This window comes from Taurulus bubalis (assembly GCF_910589615.1).
Source record: "Taurulus bubalis genome assembly, chromosome: 11".
Taxonomy (NCBI): Eukaryota; Metazoa; Chordata; class Actinopteri; order Perciformes; family Cottidae; genus Taurulus; species Taurulus bubalis.
In genome coordinates, this window is record NC_136599.1 from 22,370,853 (window position 1) to 22,388,068 (window position 17,216).

Here is a 17,216-nt window from a genome sequence, read left to right on the forward strand (position 1 = left end):
ACCTAGATTTTTTTCTCAGTTTGTTTGGATACAATGACTCGTGGGCGCAGACCAAAACCAGAGAAGTAGAGACAAGTAGGTTTGTCTTTCCAATCCAAACCTTGGAGTGCTTTGTTTGCAAGGGAGAGCGTGATCAACACCGGGCAGCAGTCGGGCAGGTTCACGGCCAGATCGCGTTCTCTCCCTTTCCAAAACAAAGCTGATCCTGCGGCGTCGTGTTGACGCTGGGAGGAAGCCTTTCCCCCTTCAGCAGACCAATTAAGGCCGTGGTGACCGCCGCATTTCAGCCGCTGATTATTTTGGGCTCGCTAAATTGTCATCGTCAAACTTTCCAACCCCGCCAAGTGATTTTCAGAGGCCTGGAGACACACAGCAGGTCCACTGACCAGGGTTTTGTAGTCTATTTGTTGCCGGATGAGCTTGTCCTCGCTGAGGGAGTAGCGGGCTTCTCCCGTGATGGCGTCTATAGGCCCCTTCTCCATCTGCTGCTTCATGGCACAGTAGAGCATGAACAGAGGCTCCCCAGCACATTCCTGGTGAGGGAGCAGACAGACAGAGATGTCAGAGTTGCCGGCAGATCGACCAAAAGAGGGATTTAATTTGCTCAGGTTTCTTTTCATTTCAATAAAAAAAAAATGGATGGCGCTGAGGAGGGAAAAGAGGTCCAGAAATCTCACGGTAAAAAGCAAAAGATCTGGGGAGGAGTAACTTTTGTGCTGTGATTTCTCCTCTTCTGTCCCATCCCATGAATCATCACACATACACTAAGAGGGGTTAAACTACAATGTGTCGATCCACTTCATAGCACAGTGATTCAACTCAGAGCCAGTTCATGAAAGCATTTATATCGCCTGTGCTGACAGCCGTCTTAAATAGTTGTTGAAAAGCGTCCATCGATGGGCAGAAAGGAAAATAGCTTTTCTGCTGCCGAACTTGTGATATTGATTTAACAAAAAATAAGCGTGCGAAAGAGTATTAGTCCAACAAGCATCAGAATCATTTCTGATGCTTACTGTGTCATGTAAGAATCCTTCTTGTTTGCAGACCAATAGCCACCATTTATTTTGTATTCATGAAGTTAGGCTTGTGAAGACAAAAGATATTTTGTAAACTTTTTTTTCTTTATTTTTTTCTTGTCTTTCCCTTGTGCCTTTTTTATTTTGTATTCATATTCTGTAAACTAACTTTAAGGCCATTTATTACTGTCATCATGTGTTGTTTCTTGAGGGGAGCAGGTTTCCTCTCAAAAGGGAGACTAATGAGTGAAATGAATTGGTTAAACGATCGGTCGAGTTGAGTTGAAGTCATTTGAAACGTACTGATTAAACTACTGTGACTTCGTCCTGCTTCACATTACCTGTTGCAGCGGCGTTAGCACGAAACTGTTGAGCTGTTATAAGGTGATCATGTTGTGAAGCGGCCGGACAAGCAAATCCGAACTATTATCGGATGTTAAAAGACTATCCGGCCAGTGAAGCATAAGAGTGGTATTGACCTCTCGCCGCCCGTCTCAAAGCAGTGCTATGTAAACCCCTTTCAGTTCTCTCCCGTCGTCTAAGTCTCAGCGCTCATTCGACCGGACACAGATGATATAAATATGTTTCCCCGCTCCCCGCTCCATCAAAGACACTTGCCAATCAATAGTGTCGGTAGGCATCACTTGGGCCCAAGGAAAACACTCCCGACTGAAGTAGTGGCAGTTTAGAGGGGAGAGAGAGGGGAGAGAGAGGACACATCGCGGCCAATACTCATCCTGACGAGAGCTTAATGATCGACCGTGCAGGGCTCAGGGAGATACTTCAGACTGTGTGTGTGTGTGTGTGTGTGTGTGTGTGTGTGTGTGTGTCTGAGATGCATGAGGTCCAGAGGAGAACAGGGGAAAGTACTAATTCATCTGTCTCACCTTCAAGCACACTCTACAAATCACTTTTTCTTTCTCTCCCTCACACACACACACACACACACACACACACACACACACACACACACACACACACACACACACACACACACACACACACATTCTTCTCCCCCCCTCTTCCTCTCCATGTAATACACCAATCCTCATGGCATTACTGCTATTTCATCTTCCTCCTTTATGTTTCCTTCCTCCTTTTTTTCCCTCTTTTACATTCACTTACGATATTGATATGATGTCGTAATGCCAGACGGTTGTTGCTGTCAGCATGTTTAAAACACATTTTCCTAGTTTTAATCCTGTGTGCCTGTGTTAACTGTTTGTTTATTTCTAGTTTGATGCCAAATAAATGTAAAATGAAATCAGTATCAGAGTGTTTGTTCATTAAAATCTCCGTCATCTCACTGCTGTGTAAGAGGGATTCAAATGTTTAATGACCTCCACCAAAAAACACATCAGTCAATGTGTCTTTAAATAAAGCAAGGAAAGAAGAAACCTGGAGAATCAAGGATAGGAGTAGGAGCAAACATATCTGTGCAAACTTTGGGTTCTCAGTCTCTCACGCTAATTGAAGAATGCTTTTATAACTCACTACTATTTTTCTTTTCCTATCCACTCTGTTTATCCCCCCCTCATTCATTTCACCATGAGCAGCACTGAGCAACAACATGTCCGACTACTTACAAACTAATGTTCCCAATGTTCTGGACATGATGACAAAAAACAACATCTAATGAAGTCGTTGTAAAAAACAAAAAAACACCAAGCTAAATAGACGCTGCGTTTGTATTTTTTAGGTTACATGTATTTTCTTTGTACTTTCTACCGCACATTTTAAAATATCGTTCTTTATTCAGTTCATCCTCCTTCCTTCTTTCTCTCTCCTTTTCCCACCTATCTCCTCCTCCCTTCTTCCTCACCCCTTTCCTCTCTTCCTCTGCTCTTCTTCAGGTTCATGCCCTCCTCTATTCTTCTTCTCTCTCCCCGTCACCTCTGACCCCTCCCACCCCCCGTCTTGCCTTCCCCATCATGCCGCCCATCGAGAACCTCGTTAGCATCTGGGCCAATTAGGTGGGCAGCTGCTAACGAGACAGCGCGAGCATACATCACGGCTGCTACGCTTTCGCCTTCCGTGCTCCTCTTGGAGAAATGTGCCTTTGCTCCGCATCGCGGCTTCGTTAAGGCTCCCTAATTGCATGCTGACATTTACACTTCGGGGACATAATGCTGTCTCTCGCTGTTCTGAAGGAGGAATGGGCTCAGGTTCCTGCATCGCCAACAATCAATCGGAAATCTGCACAGGGACATAATTATTTTCTAATTCAAGAAATGTGAGACAGGGAAAATGTAGTACATGCCATGCCTTGAACACAACATGCACTCATAACGCGATTGGGATTATACTGGCATATGATGACAACTTCATAATTTGTAATCAGAAGAGAGAGAGAGAGAGAGAGAGAGAGAGAACCAGCTCTCTCTTCAGGCACATGACCTTAAGGCAGAAGGGAGACCGACGGGGGAATAATGACAACAGATGAAAGAGAGATCAGAGGGAGAAGATGTGAGCCAAAAGAACGACATAGAGATCAGCAAGGCGGGACGGGTTGGCTACAAGAGTGAAATTAGGAGAGCGGAGTGGATCTGTGGACTTTAAAAAAGAAAAAGAAAAAGGACATTAAAACAGCAGAGAAGAGCTGCTGGGAGGCTTTGATGAGCTAATGTTTGTATACTGCACTGGTAGGGGAAGAATATATATATGGCTGAGGAAGGAAAAAGCCCTTTTAATAACTGCAACAGGGAGAAAAAACAAGGTTTTAATAAAACCCTTGAAGACACAGACAGTATAAATACGATATAAATCCATTTAAGATGATGAGTATTCATCCGTGTTTAAAAAGAGACAGATGTAACAAGGACGTTATTGGATCATGCCTTGTTGTTGGGCTTACCTTGAGGAACTTATACAACAGGAACGTAAACCAGTTGGTCAGCATCTTCTCAGCGACCGACTCCGTTCTGACACAAAGAGGAGAAAGGCGACATTGAGAGGAGAAAGCTGGAAACACATTGCAGAGCGACAGGATAATGAAAACAAGCAAGCGCCGAGAGGCCATGTGGAAGGTTTTTTGGGGGGAAACAGCCACGTGGTTTTGTACTATTCACGGGGGGGAAATGGATTTAAAGTTTGCTGTGTTGAGTTGAGAAGCAGTTGTTGGTTTCCAGAAGAATGTCCTTTAAAAAGCAAAAAATACAATATATATATCTGCTCCCACTTTGGATTTTATCCAATAAACAAACTATCAAAGCGCACACAGAGCGTACATATTTATGTACCCTTACACCTTAAATACTTTTCGAGAGCCCTCAGATTTATCCTTACCGACTCCAGATGGATTTATTCATAATTAATTTATCATTGGAACATTTATGTGGACTTGCTGTCCACTTTAAATGTGCTAACACTCATTGTAGTTCCCACTGTTCTTATTATCATCTGACGTAACAACTGTAACTTAAAGGGACAAAATCAAAATTACCCGTCGTGCTATTTATCAACCTAGAATGTTTTGGTGAACCAGAACTTCATTCATTCAGTCCGTTTCAAGTCAAAAGAAGAAAAACTAACTGACGTTCATGAGTTCAACAAAACTTACGACTAAATTATGTATTTACATTAAGTTAGAGTTTTAAAGAAAGTTGAGTTGGTGCCACTAATCCACTGCGTGGTGTTTCACAGCGTCGTCTATATATGTGTCCCATGTCCCTCCACATCGCCCTCACCTCCTGAGCAGCAGTTTGGGATGGTTTTTGCTCTCCAGGTTCCTGTCTATCAGGTCGGACAGCAGCTGTTTCAGGACTCCGGTGGCGTACTCCATCTCCCCCTGCAGGGCTGTCATGATGAGAGAGGCCACATTGCCTCGGTCCCGCATGGAAAAAGACCTGGAAATACACAGAAAACACCAGATTTTGTTTAATTAAGATCTGAAGCTGTGCCTCAAAATACATGCGTGACATTATAGCAGTTCTTTTAAATATTAGTGCACATTTAATCTTAATCAAAAGGTGTGTAGCTCTGTTTTGCCAAAGACCATTTGGTGAAGTGCTTTAGGGTAATTTTAGCTGCTAAAATGTTTTTCTCTGTTAATCAATTTTTCTTCCCTGTCCTAATAAAAAGGACAGACAGACCTTTCATGTCAAATTAGTCAAATTTAACCGGTGATAAATATTCCTTTTTCCATCATTAGAAGAGTTTTTGTCTAAAATCTATTAATCAGACTTTCAAAATGTACTACAATGCTTATTTCTAAGATGCATTTTTTATTTACTTGAAATTACACATAAAGGACACAGTATACTGTATTTATGTGATCTTACTCTCATGGTTGGAAATATCATCTGGGTAAACGCTAAAGCACTGAAATGATAAGCTTGAATTAACCCTTAAATTAATTTCCAAAACCGGTAGACAGTTTATTAAACAGCAGAAATCCCTTTTGGAATTTCTTTTTTTTATCACTAGAAACAAACAATGCAGCCTGTATCAGAACAATAAAGGAAGAGATGAAGAAAGGCAGACACCTCTGTGCCTCCAGTGTTCGTATGAACGTCAACAGGAAGTGCTTCTTCGTCAGCAGCTGGCCAAACAGCGTCAGAGCCTTCTCAACGTTCGCCTGGACCTGAAGAAAGACACAGAGACAGACAGTTACATCAGAGGCGAAGGTCAGTGGAGTGGAGGTCAGTTTCTTTCTGTTCTTAATTAATGAGCATGTTTTCTTTGTATTTTTTTGGAGGGGCCTTCATGTGCAGTATGACAATACACTGACCATGTTTAAGTACCTCACACAACCCCACTTCAAATAAGATCTATCCCTTTACAACTTGTCTGGAGGGAATCCTTGAGGCTTGTTTTCCTTCAATCTTGAACCCGTAGCAGTGACTTTCCATAATAAAGTCTGTGATCGTTTGAACGGTCACAGACATCTGTGAGGAAGTGGTGTGTGCACAATCAATTGTGATAAATAGCATTTAGGATATAAAAGCTAAAATAAAACTAGGATTCACATCTGCGTGTTTTTTTTTTCACCATGTGATGGCCTGAGATTGGCTTGTAAACAGCTCGGTAAGACTGATTGGCTCCTCTCTCTCTCTCTCTCTCTCTCTCTCTCTCTCTCTCTCTTTCTCTCTCTCTCTCTCCCGCCACACTGCTTGTGTGCCGCTTTCCGAGTTGTCGATTTTTTCGAACGATTTTTGCAGGCATTTTAAATAATTGTCTTCTCGACATCAGGGGGATGGGTGAAAGCATCCTCCACTTGAATGTCGATAAGACAAGAATCCTATTCGTAATGAGCAGTCTGAGCTCCCTGCGTGCTCATACACTGTCTTTGCTTTGACTCGATGAGTTTGAGTTATTTGTTATTAGATGCTTGCTTGTCCTGCATTGATCGCTCAGGTCGTGAAGAAAGTTCTGGTATTTTCTGTCACACTCGCCACTTTGCTGAGTCGCTTATATAACTTGAAAGCCCTCAAACTGAATCTTTTAATAGCGCTTCTGACTGGCCCGGACCAGCCCGGCAGGAGAGAGATTCCTATGTCAAACGGAGGACAGAGGGAGAGATGGAAGGGTGGGAAGACGTGCCGGGGCATGGCAGGATTGTGTGTGTGTGTGTGTGTGTGTGTGTGTGTGAGGCTTGGTGACAGAGGTGCGCCTTGCTTGTTCCACTGGCTGGCACCTGTCACTTCTCATCAACAACACACTAAACCCCCTGAAGACGCCTCTCTGTCGCTCACTCGCCCCGTTCTCCTCACCGCTCTGATTCTCTCCCGTGCGCTCGCCGTCGACTGTTTCGCATCATTGGCCTTCTTCCCATATTAATTTCTCCTGCTCTGTGTCTTTGTGTCTGTCTAACACGTACACACACACATCATATCTCTCTCTGTCTCTCTCTCTCTCTCTCTCTCTCTATTGTCATCCTTTCATACCACTGCAACATCTAGACTTCTTCCCTCGATGCACCATAATAAAGTGCCTGTGCCTCTCTTTAAAGTGCTAAATGAGATTCTCGGGCCTCCAGGGTGGAAAGGTAGCGTGATGTGTGATGTGTGTGTTTGAAAAGAGAGCGTGAAAGCAAGAAAGAAGAAAAAAGAGAGCGTTAGGACGGGGTACGTCCAGCTATCTGCACGGCGGTGAATGTGTATACATGTACTGCGTGTGGTGTGTGTGTGTGTGTGTGTGAGTAAGAGCATAACCGGCGAGTAGTGTGGCTGTCTAGCTTAGGGAAGAGAGCAGTCACACAGAGCAATAAAGCTAGGAGTGTTAGTTTACACAGGCCATTGGATTACACTGGCAACCCCTGGGGGAAATACAGAGGGAAAAGGAAGGAAGTCTAGACATAACTATAAAATAGGTAAGATCCCTCTACCTCTCTGCCTGCCTGACACTTTAAATTAAAGGTGGACTGTATTTGTATCAGGGGACATCATACCCACACTGTCATATTTCTTGTGTGTATTTTGATTCCCCCCCCCTAGATATTTTAGGACCTCATGGGCCGATAAAACCAGCTGTGCATATTCATGCGAGACACTAAGCGTGACTTGCTTCCACAAAGAAGTGAGCACAAATTTGAGCTGGTTTGATGCGGGCAAAGATGCAAAACTTTATATCATAGCAGTTTGGGGTCATCCTGGCGTTGACCGCCTTTTTTTGCCAACTAAAATAATGAACGTTGCCGGCGGGAGCTTTTTTGGGGCCAAAGCTAATTAACGTTATTTCCTTCACAGCTGCAAGGAAACCTCTGGCTGATGTCTGGTGCATGTGCTCTCTGCTAGCTGGTATCTGTACAAGCCCACAGCTAGTTTTATTTATTGAAAAGAAACCGTACTCTCGACACAGTCTCCAAAAGAAATGTTGGCATTGTACGTTTCTGGAAACCACTGGATACTTTGAAATGGAGTTTCAACAACAGTAACACTGTAACTAGCGATAAGAAATAACCACCTTTCTTAGGTATCTTTGCGCAACAACGTTACACGTTTAATGTTGGTTTCATGTGGGACACGAACAACGGTCTCCAGGGTGAAAGTCCTGAGTTTTTTGTATTCATTCCACCATTAATTTTTCCAAAATGCATTGGTTGCTGACATGGTGTACGGCTGTCAGTCATTTCGTATCATGGGTTCCATCTTCTTTTTCACGTTTGTTATAGAGGTGTTTTTTCACTGTGTGTGCGGTTTCATTGTAGATGAAGATTTAGCTTAAGGATAACTCTCTATAACAAATGGTACAACATTTACGGTCAATACTGCCTATTGGTCCTTACAAATAAAACAAATGCAGGAATCTCCCAATTAAAGTTCCACAATGATATCAATATTTACATCACAAATTATTAATATTTGGAACAAGCAGCAGAAAAACAAGAAGTAAAAAGTAGGCGACACTTGCGTCACACAATTAATCTACATTTCATATTCTATGCTGCTTATTATCTAATTTTCAGGTTGTATCTGCTGGTTGGGAACATCCATTAGGTGAAGTGTTTCTGGTGTCTCGCACAATAAAATCTCCCTGCAAAACTTAATTAAATGTTGAGTTTTTGTTATTTATAACTTTATGAATGTTGAAAGCTGAAATCTAATTAGATTCAATAAGGGCCTCCGAAGGATTTAGATTTGATAAGCAGATTTTACACCAGATTGAATTATGTCACACAACTTTATGCAAGTCTGCAAAAGTGGTCAAACAAAACAAAAAGGAGGGAAAATATGGAGCCTAAGTGGATTATTTCCTAAACTTCTGTTGTTCAAAACTTTGTACTTACTCTGTAGACTGACTATCAGTAGTTTTCTCTATATTAGCTTTATAGTCTCTGCTGGAAGCCACTATGGTCTAGTTTCTATATCCAACAATGATTCAACTGTATTTAAGTAATCACTAGTGTTTCGTTGAGCCAAAAATGAGATGATTTAGAATGAATCAAAAGAAGACGACATGGAGCTATGAGACCGCTCAGAGGGCTTTTTTTTCTCTTCTTCTTCTTCTTCTTCTAGGAATATAAATCCACTTTCTGGATTAGAGCGATTAAATGAAGCTGTAAAAGGTCAAACAAATTATTCCTTGACTCCAAAAAGTCAGCACTCCAATCAAAGTCAATGGAGCAGCACCAGATTCTACATCTTAATGATACTGCTGATTACAAACTTGGCTCTCTGGTTTCCAGTTTTGGAGGAGAGTAGTTTATGTTGACACACTATTAATTGTACTTCCCTTGGTCTCAGCGGTAGAATGTCCTTATAAATCGTGTGCACTCTCTCTATTCGGCTGTGCTGGCAAGGTGGTTGCCTGTACTGGCTTAATTAATAACTTAACAGTGATGTATAATGCAAGCAAGAATCCTGGAAACCCAGAATATCATTTCTCCCTCTCTGCTCTAATACCCTTTCCTATCATATTTTGCTTCATTTTTGCTGTGCACTCTTTTTTTCCCCATCTCTTTATCTTCTTGGACTTCTTTACATAACATTTAATTTCAGTCAATTTCAAGCATTCCTCACTTTAAAACTTCTCTCCCCTACATCTAGAGAATATGGTGAGAGTCTGTCCCAGAAGTTCAAACTAATGACGATGAGACTTCAGTGAAGCCATTTGCATTCATTGAGGCAAGCTGACTACGGCGTTAAAAAATATATGGTTAATTCCTAAACCCGAGTGAACTATTCAACTGTTGTCGATTTGAAAGAAAACAGGTTGTAGTTATCAAATAAATCATTTGCGATACATAATGTCAAGAGTTTCTAATTTCTTTCACGGATGCATTAAACTGGGGAAGGGAGGAGATCAATGTGAAGTGATGAAAGTTGAGGTTTTAGCACCTGCAAGAACTTCAATGTACTTTTTCTACCTCTGATGTTACTTAATTAGTGCAAAGGCCTGGTTTTTGGTTCGAGTGGAACTGACCAATAATGGTAAGTTTGTTTCAGTTTCAAGCTTGGTTGGTGGTGTACTGACCCGTACCTCCATCTCCTTTAGCACAGGGTGGTCCTCAATGCCCGGGAACAGGACCCTCATTGCGTAGGTCCGGTAGTCCAGGAAGGGAATCCCAGCTCCGTCCAGCTCCTGGGTCAGCTCGTGGATATCCGTCTGAAGCTCGGCAAAAGCTGTTTGGAAAAGAAACAAAAAAAGGTGACAGGATGGTGAACACGTACGGTTTTGGATGGACAAACAGTGGCAACGGCACTGCTGCTAAACATCATATCGGCTTGTGAAATGACAATAATCACGGAGTATTGCCTTCTGGTTCCAAAACGGTAACTCTGAATGAGTTGATGGGCCATTCCAAAAAAATATTATCTATAATATATATATATATATTATCTATAAATGGAAAAAAAAATCAGATCTGAGGTTAACAAACCTCTAATTGTACGTGTGAGAATCGATCAATTACATAATTTTATTAAAAAAACAGGATTGTGGTTTGCTTTTGACCACATAGTCCAATACACAATGTCTAGTTCTAGAAGCTCGGACACACCTTTGAAAATTGGACTCATACTGTTTCCTGTTAGGAATTGATCTGGCATGGGCTGACCTTTGAGGGAGCGGCGAGCAGGAAAGTCCCAAATCAAGGAAGCTAGCTATGTTGCGCCATCTAGTTTTATGTAACTTTCCTTTGCAGAATATAAACTGCATCAGGACCAAGCGCCGGACCTGGGGTGACAGGGCCTTCTCAGCTGCTGCACCCCTCCTCTGGAACGCTCTCCCCATCCACATCCGCCAGGCTCCCACCCTTCCATCATTCAAGCAAGCCCTCAAAACACACCTCTTTCAACTCACTTTCACCTGCTAAACTCTGCACCCATCCTCCACTATGACCCCCAGCTTCTCCAGTTTTCTTTCCTTTTCTTTCTTTGTCACAAAAATATCCTGTTTGTTTGTTTTTGTTTGCTTTCTTTCATTTTTGTTCTGTTCTGTTTGTCTTTGTCTTTTGTCCATAATGTAAAGCGTCTTTGAGTATCCTGAAAAGCGCTATATAAATTGAAATTATTATTATCATTATTACTATTGTATAAACAATGTTGGCTTATTGTCGTGTTAGCAACTGAGCTTATATGCTTGTTAAGTTCAGAGAGCTGAACCCCCCTATATACAATCATGAGAACAAATTGCCGGCACACAACAGATACATTAGAAAGACGATTGCACGTAGGTAGCATTGCGTTGGTAGCATTGCAGCTTACTAGCGTGTTGACCGTTAGCTTGTAAGCTACAGGACTTCAGAAACTTGCCCTGCAAGTGGGGTAGTCCTTACAAGCCCAGCTCTGCATAATACTCCCTGTGACATACAAAGCACTGCATTGCCAGCAATTACGTTATTTATTGAATTACAAGAACCACGTTCTACCAGCTTGATGCTATCAATCTGTAACATGGGAATCTCAATTTCATTATTTGATGAAAAGCAGAGATTGGAGGGACATTTAGTAATCATAAGAGGCTCAGCTCTGATGAGGCAAGAAGCCAACAAAGGCAACAAATAAGAACTTGAGAAAGAATGAAGCAAGAGGGAATACAAGGATAAGTAGGTATAAAAAATATAACAGATTCCGAATTCATTCAGTTCATTTCAGTGAAGGATATGTAACGTAAAAGGCGGCAGTGAAATTTCTCTTCAATTTCTTTTCCAACAAAGAATTATTTTGATAACACTTAATGACTGGGCGAAACAATTTAGTTAACTGAATTTGTTCCTTGGTGTCTGAGCCCCGACAAATTCAATCTTTGCTTGTCCGGCGAAAGAAAAAAAAGACCCAAACTTAATGAAATAAAAAAGGGAAAGCTAGCTCAGGGGGAGAGAAAGAGAGAGAGGGAGAGCGAGGGAGAGAGCGAGAGAGAGCGAGAGAGAACCAGGAGACAGAAAACAAAGTTCCTGGAAAGGAAAGTCAATTAATTGCATGAATGGATAATTATTAAGAGAGCGACGGATGAGTTTTCATGCATAATTTCTCCCAGCTGTTATTGGACTGTTTGGTCCACTAGAGAGATGGAGACGAGAGGAAGCACTGACGATAAAGGGGAAAAAAAGAGGGGTGGGGGGGGGGGAGAAAGGCCAGGAAGTAACAAAGTGAGGGTGGTAGGGGAAAGGAAATGCAGAGGACGTAAGTGATTAGGACAAAAAGACAGAAGAAAGAGAGATCAGCATGTAAAGGTAAGACCTGGAGAGAAGTAGCGAGGAGAGCAGGGAGGTGAACACGAGGACAAAAAAACGAAATAGGCAGAGCAAAAGAAGCAGAATAAGAGATAAAGGCACCCCAGTCCTTCCACTCCATCATCATCAACACTCCTCCTCTAGCATTAATCAGTCTCTCATTTATAGCTCAACATAGCGAGTCTATGACTTCCACTGAACGGAGCGTTTCACTGTGGCCATGAGCAGTTTTACGTTTTCTCAAGATTATTTTGAGTGAGCTGCAAAACATCACTGCAAAACCTGCAGACAAATGCAAAAAACAAGACTTGTCGGTTACAGTGATAAATCAAAAGTTTGCTGAAAAAATAAGCTAGCATTAGCCGTCGTAAGCTCCTGGTCAAACCAGCATGTGAGGCCGTAGCAGTAACATCACGGAGAGCATCACATTGAGCGAAGGTGCCTGTTCCCTCCTACAACTTCAACTTTTCATTTATAAGAAGGTGATTACACAAGTAAGTTTCATATAAACTAATACATTTATATCCAGTTGATATTTATTTATTTAAAACATTTTGGGCTGCTATAAAAACTGTGCCTGTTAGGTCTTTCCTGGGAAAATCTTCATGTGTTTCCGATTTGATTATAGAACGGACCTCAGAATACAGAGTCTGGGAAGTGAAGTGTAAATAATGCCACAGCTCCGAGTGTGCTTCCATTAGCGTGGAATCAGTGCTCCACCCATAACGTATAATATGTATTTAGAAACTCCTCAGCACTCAAAGAAACAACTGTGTTAGCCATTCATCAGTTGTCATTTCTGATGTGGAACTAATCATCCATGACTGCTAATATGCTAGTTTGGATCCTTGTGTACAGTGCGACTGAACCAAACGTCCCCCGTCTCTTCCCCCCCAGAACCATCACACACACACACACACACACACACACACACACACACGGACCGCCCACTTCATCTGTTCCTCCGCCCACACACACTGTCTCGTCTCTATAGGCCAGCTGGGAGTACAGCAGGCGGGGCGGGGTGGGAACACGGCCATGCTTCATTTCCTGGAAAACGGAGCACTTTTATTCCACTCTGATACTGTCTGGAGCCTCTTTGAGGGAGGAACAGGGATTTTCTAGCTGTGTTCGGTCTTGAATAGCGCAAACGTTAAAAAGGAAACAAGGTAAAAACTCCTTTTTTTTCTTCTTCTTCTGAAAAGATCAGAAATCATGCACCAATCACCCAGAAACTGTAGCACTTTAATGTAACAACTGTTGCAGCTTTTTGTCCGACAACTGATCCTCAGCGGCTCAATGGGCTCTGACTCTGCAGTGGCTGTGGTGCGACCGTATTATAGCCTCGCACCTTGGCTGTGTGTGCCTGTGTCATTATATCGAGTGTAAACACCTGGGCTGTCCTGACATCAGTCATCTACACTCAGCTGCTAAAACGTCGACCTCATCAGCTCCCTGTCAGCCCGGTCTGTCTATTACCAGTGTTTCTCCCTGTTACCTCTCGCTCATTATACCTTTAATGTCTCTGCAAACAATCCCCTCGTTACTTTGACCCCTCTCTCTCTCTCTCTCTCTCTCTCTCTCTCTCTCTCTCTCTCTCTCTCTCCCCCCCCCTCAGATAACATTTAAGCCTTTTTTTCTTTTAAATGTGTGAAGCCTTTTCTCACAAATTAACCATATTAATCTTAGAGAATATTAACACTTTTTTAATTGTTATTTAATAAAAAAAGAAGAAAATATAATTAATTACCGCTTCACCCGGCTCTGTAATCCTACAATGGTTCTAACTCACCGTTGCATGTGTCAGAGTCGCTAGGGGTAGAAACGTCACACTGAATATACATCATTTCCTTTGCCTCCAGTCTGTATATTTCTGTGATGAAGGCAATATAACTGTAACAGCGTGATTTTATATCAGCCTGGTATTTTTGTAAATTAAACACTTTTGTACTTGCTATGACTCAGCCATGGCACAGTGATGCATCTGCCTCAGTAAACATACCCTGCAGAAACCCTCATCAGCATCCGACTGCTTGATTGATCGATTCTCTCTCTGCAGTTCTCTCAACTATCTCTCTCTCTCTCTCCACATGTTTTCTTTGGCTTAAACATTCCAGTGTGGCAGTCGAGCCTATAGAAATGTCCTGTCACATTTTTTTCAGCTGGCACATTTATACCATCCGACTTTTTCTCGTCATTAAAAGTCCATGCACGCTGTTTCCTACCTTCTTTACACTCCAGCGCCACTCTGGACTCCAGGTTGTCCATCTGGAGCTGCAGACGTTTCAGAGTGCGGTCGGCATCCCTCGACTTCCTCTTGTAGGCGATCAGCACGGCGATGATGACCAACAGAAGCAGGCCGCCACCCCCGCCGATGCCGATAATGGCAGGAAGCGTCAGCAGGCTGTCCGAGTAGATGTGAAGAGTCCCGGGGGAGTACTCGAACCCTCCAGCACGGATCTGGAAACACACAACTGGTTTTCAGTGATCAAGGGAGAAAAAAACACACACGTATTACTCTACTTTAATCTGAAACCCCAAAACCCACAGGCGGGAAATCCCGTTTTCTTTAAAAAATATATAAAAACGTCAGAAATACACAGTTTATTCGAGCCAGATGCATTAAGAACATTCAATAATGTTGGATTTTCAACTTTACAACGGCCCTTGAACACATCATGTGTAATGAACGCTTCCCTAAAAAAAAAACTCTTCAGAGCAACTGGGAAGCCACGATTGACTCGAGACTGAGACCAACAAAAACTCCACGAAACGCCCTGGAGCTGCTTAGGGTTCACGTGGTTAAAAAGTCTGTAGGTTCAGAGCATCGCCTCAGAGAAAGCTCCACCCCAGTCGATGAGGGAGAGGACAATGCTGCTTATTTACATCCCCCTACCAGATTCTCCTCCGCCAGTCTGGATGTGAACGCCTCTGAGGCAGCGGTCACTCCTCCAGTAGCAGGTGGTTTGAGAACAGATGAGGGGGGTCGGACTCGCACGGAACAGGCCCGATCTCTCACCTCGCCTCGGCTGCTGTGAGCATTTGCTTGTAGGACAGGTGGCTTCAGACGGTTTTGGTAGCGGAGGACCCCACTAGTTAACTTGCCCGGTCCTTTTGAGCGACTCAGCTGCGCTCTTTCTGCATTGTCCACAGATATGTATTTGGGGTATTCAGACGGACAGTTTACCGCTAATGTCCTCGTTTGTCACTGTCAACTTTTAACAAACTGATTTAGGTCAGAGAAGGGAACGCTGGCCAAGGTTAAAGCTGGAGGTGGAGGTGGACACAGATAGAGTATGCACACAACACACGGCCGACACACACACACACACACACACACACACACACACACACACACACACACACACACACACACACACACACACACACACACACACACATATACCGTACACATACCCACACACATGTATAAGTAATCAAACAAAGTAATCAGAGGCATTTAAATCTCTCCCCAAGGAGTCCTGGTAATTATGGGAAGTCAAACACATGTAATGTTTTCTTTTTTCTGACTAACTACATTTACATAAGAGCTTTGCGTCGCAGAGAGAGAGAGAGAAAGAAAAGGAAAAAGACTCACAGCGCTGGAATCCATCAAATCAAGCGATCCACAAGGGGGGTTGATAACCGATTAAAATGAGGTGTGATTATGCACTTTGAAGCTCTCCTAAGTGCACTTGCACGTTAACACTATCAAAGTCTGATTTAAAGAAATAAAATAGAGAAGCTGTGACATCAATATCAATGTAGGCAGCGCCTACAAATTCAATCTGCAGCAGTAGAGACACTCAAGATTGGCTCGTTTTTGATTAAGCAGCCAATTAGCTGCGTGGACTCGATGGGGGCCGTAGAGGCGGAGGTAAAACTCAATCTACTCGTGGGCAAAGCGTTGGCCGACTGCAGTTTAGGGTTTGGGTTAGGTAGGCTGCAGAGCGACTATCTGTAGACATGACCGAAGTCTGCCCAAGCAGATGGAGCTTCATGTGGCTACAACACATATTTTTACTTTGTGTATGTATCTATGTATATGTATGTATTCTTTTTTTATTCTATTTCATCACATTTTATTAGAAATATATATATTTTTTTAAAAGCCTCCTGTGGACAGGTGTTGGAAATTAGCGTTTCGCTATATACACTCAACACAGTGCATCGTTTTTTTTGTGCATAGATGTATGTTATGAATTCTAAAGTCATAAGTCATGTAAAATGTATCAATAAAGCAAATGCTACTTTCTGTGTAACATTTGATAAAAGGTCCCTGCTATATCTGGTACCAATATCCGGGGGGATACGTATCCTCGGATGACTTGAATGCAGTGTGAGGATGAGAGATATTAAGTTGGTGACACATTTTCTGGGCATATTTGTCTATTTTTATTCTCCTGACAGACTGAAGGACTGACGGAGGGAACTTAAAAAGCTGAAGGCCAAAACAACAAACAAGTTTCTTCGAAGAACTCAAGGGAGGTGCACAGCTGCCAACATACAGCTGAGCATCTGAAGGGACACGCAAAGGCACGCTGACAAACACACACACAGCGGTTCTCTACGTACACCCACTCACAAAAACACACACAAGGCCGGTATGTCTGGGCACCCATTGGGGTCCCCTGTATGTAGGTCATTCTACACAGGGAATATTATTGTGTTGCAGATGTGCCCTTCTGCAGCATTCCACAACAGACAAATATGTGCACGTTAAACACGAACATACTCACACACACACACACACACATACACACACACACACACACACACGAAGAGATCTGAACAGACAGCTTAATTTTTTTCTTTGGCTATTGTCAGACGAAGGACTAACTCCACCACCCCCGCCAACACATCGCTCCGATATTCAACATGACACCTTGTAAAAAAGAAAAGAAATGGGGCCTAAAAATAAATAAATATATTTATATATAATATTCCAGCTCCTCCATGGAACTGGCTGGTTGAGTTGAGAGCTATCATATTGAATTACATGGATGCGCTGTCAGTGGCTTTCTAGGTATATTGGCTGTAGCTAGCGGGGAGTAAATGTCATAAAGATATAGTGAAATGACTGTGAA

General features: G+C 42.7%; 1 protein-coding gene across 1 annotated transcript in view; it reads right to left on the reverse strand.

Moving 5' to 3' along the window:
* The window catches only part of LOC306743580 (plexin-A1-like), a gene marked incomplete at both ends in the record, with an annotated part of 182,910 nt that overhangs the window by 12,324 nt on the left and 153,370 nt on the right, over positions 1-17,216 (reverse strand). The window contains 6 exons of the mRNA XM_079226108.1: positions 387-533; positions 3,871-3,937; positions 4,703-4,861; positions 5,501-5,598; positions 9,930-10,078; positions 14,355-14,589. Coding sequence (XP_079082234.1) covers positions 387-533; positions 3,871-3,937; positions 4,703-4,861; positions 5,501-5,598; positions 9,930-10,078; positions 14,355-14,589 — 855 coding nt within the window. The remainder of the gene's footprint in view (positions 1-386; positions 534-3,870; positions 3,938-4,702; positions 4,862-5,500; positions 5,599-9,929; positions 10,079-14,354; positions 14,590-17,216) is intronic.